General features: G+C 45.1%; 1 protein-coding gene across 1 annotated transcript; it reads right to left on the bottom strand.

Moving 5' to 3' along the window:
* Positions 1-531: 531 nt before the first annotated feature.
* LOC127560541 (protein FAM32A) lies at positions 532-902 on the bottom strand. Its single transcript, XM_051995215.1, has one exon. The coding sequence runs from the start codon at positions 885-887 to the stop codon at positions 552-554; it is 336 nt and encodes a 111-aa protein (XP_051851175.1). The 5' UTR covers positions 888-902; the 3' UTR covers positions 532-551.
* Between the last annotated feature and the right edge of the window lie 689 nt (positions 903-1,591).

Raw genomic sequence — 1,591 nt, 5'->3', positions numbered from 1 at the left:
TCTGTAGCGATATGAAGTTTGTAGTATCTTAGTGTTTCTATGGTCTTTTGTAGACATGCTTCTAGCATTTGTTCCTCAGGTGCACATCCCAATATATCATCCATATAATGTAATAGCATAACTTTTGGAAATGCTTTTCTTATTGGAGCAAGAGCAGCAGCAACAAACATTTGACACATAGTGGGGCTGTTCTTCATTCCCTGTGGCAAAACTATCCATTCATATCTTTTATAAGACTCAGCTAAGTTAACGCTTTGTAAATAAGTGTCAATGACCTTGTATAAATAACAGATATTTTTTAATCTAAAGATTAGAAATTTTGTGTCACAAAGAAATTTAAATTACCTCAAGTCTCACTTTAATAAAGTGTGACAAGTTACTAACTTGATTACAGAACCTTTAAAAATAGTCTTATTGAGAAACATCCAGAAAAGGGGGAGGGGAAGGGGGAGGATAGAGAAGGGTGGAAGCATTTATACAACATACCACAGTTACCCAGAACACAACTGATTCCTCTTCTTCAGGGCCACACCACTCAATGTGACAGGAGTCTATTTTGTCCAGCTGACTTTGGGGATGTCATAATGTTCAGTGAGAGTATCTAAGTGTCTGTTGAAATCCTCCACCCTCTGCTTATGAGTTTTGGATGCTTTCTTTAAGATTCTTTCCATTTGCCTCTTCTCCTGCATCTTCTCGTAGGCGATCTGCGCTGGGGTCCGCTTGTCCAGCCCCCTCTGCTTCTCTTCCTCATTCTTCTTGCTCGTCATGATCTGCTCCAGGACCTTGCTCTTGTCCTTGTCCTTCCTCTTCTTTCGCTTCGTTACACCTAGTTCCGATACCCCTTTAAGTTTCAGGGCGCTCCTCTGTACCTGCTCATACGCCGCCATAACAACTTCCGCCCAGCACTTCTCCTACCTCACTTGGGGGAGAGGAGAATCTTTACCTAGGATCTGTCCCCTTTCAGCCAAAAAAGGTTGTACTCACTCAGTTCCTGGTCACTGGAGACTTCTTCAGTGAAAGTAGGGTCCCTGGCCCCACGTTGGGCGCCAAATGTTATGAGTTCAAATGTTGGAGTTCTTGTTCTTAAAACACAGCCGGTTTAGCTTAGAGCCCTCCGGATGTCTCCAAATCCAAAGGTTCTGTCCTTCAGCCTCTGCCTCTGCTTTCTTCAGCCTCTGACCAACACAGAGATGGAATGAATCTCTTGTCTCCTTCACTTGGGGCTCGGCTAGCTTTCTGGTGAGTCTTTCAGACCAGCTTGGTCTCAGTGGGGGGCGTGCAGGAGCCCAGCCACCAGCTACAGTGGTGTGAGATGAAGATGAATCTGATTGTCCACTGAACTCTCCACTCGTAGCTTTATCCTCTGAAAACTCTTTGTCTGCCACCAGCCAGCCAAGTGGAATATATTCTGCCTTGCCTCAGAAAGAGGGCTTCTGGCGTAATCCCGCTGAAATCCGTCAAAGTGCTCTCTGCACCAGAGTCGCTCCTCTCGAGTCCAGCTGAACTCTCCTCTGCGACCAGCCAGCCAAGAGGAAAATGAATGTATTCTGGAATAGATCTCTCATCACTGGCCTTATATCTCTCTCTTCTG

Source organism: Antechinus flavipes, chromosome 4 (assembly GCF_016432865.1).
Source record: "Antechinus flavipes isolate AdamAnt ecotype Samford, QLD, Australia chromosome 4, AdamAnt_v2, whole genome shotgun sequence".
In the NCBI taxonomy this organism is placed as follows: domain Eukaryota; kingdom Metazoa; phylum Chordata; class Mammalia; order Dasyuromorphia; family Dasyuridae; genus Antechinus; species Antechinus flavipes.
The sequence above is the reverse complement of the archived record's forward strand: the minus strand, read 5'-3'. Positions and strand labels throughout refer to the sequence as shown.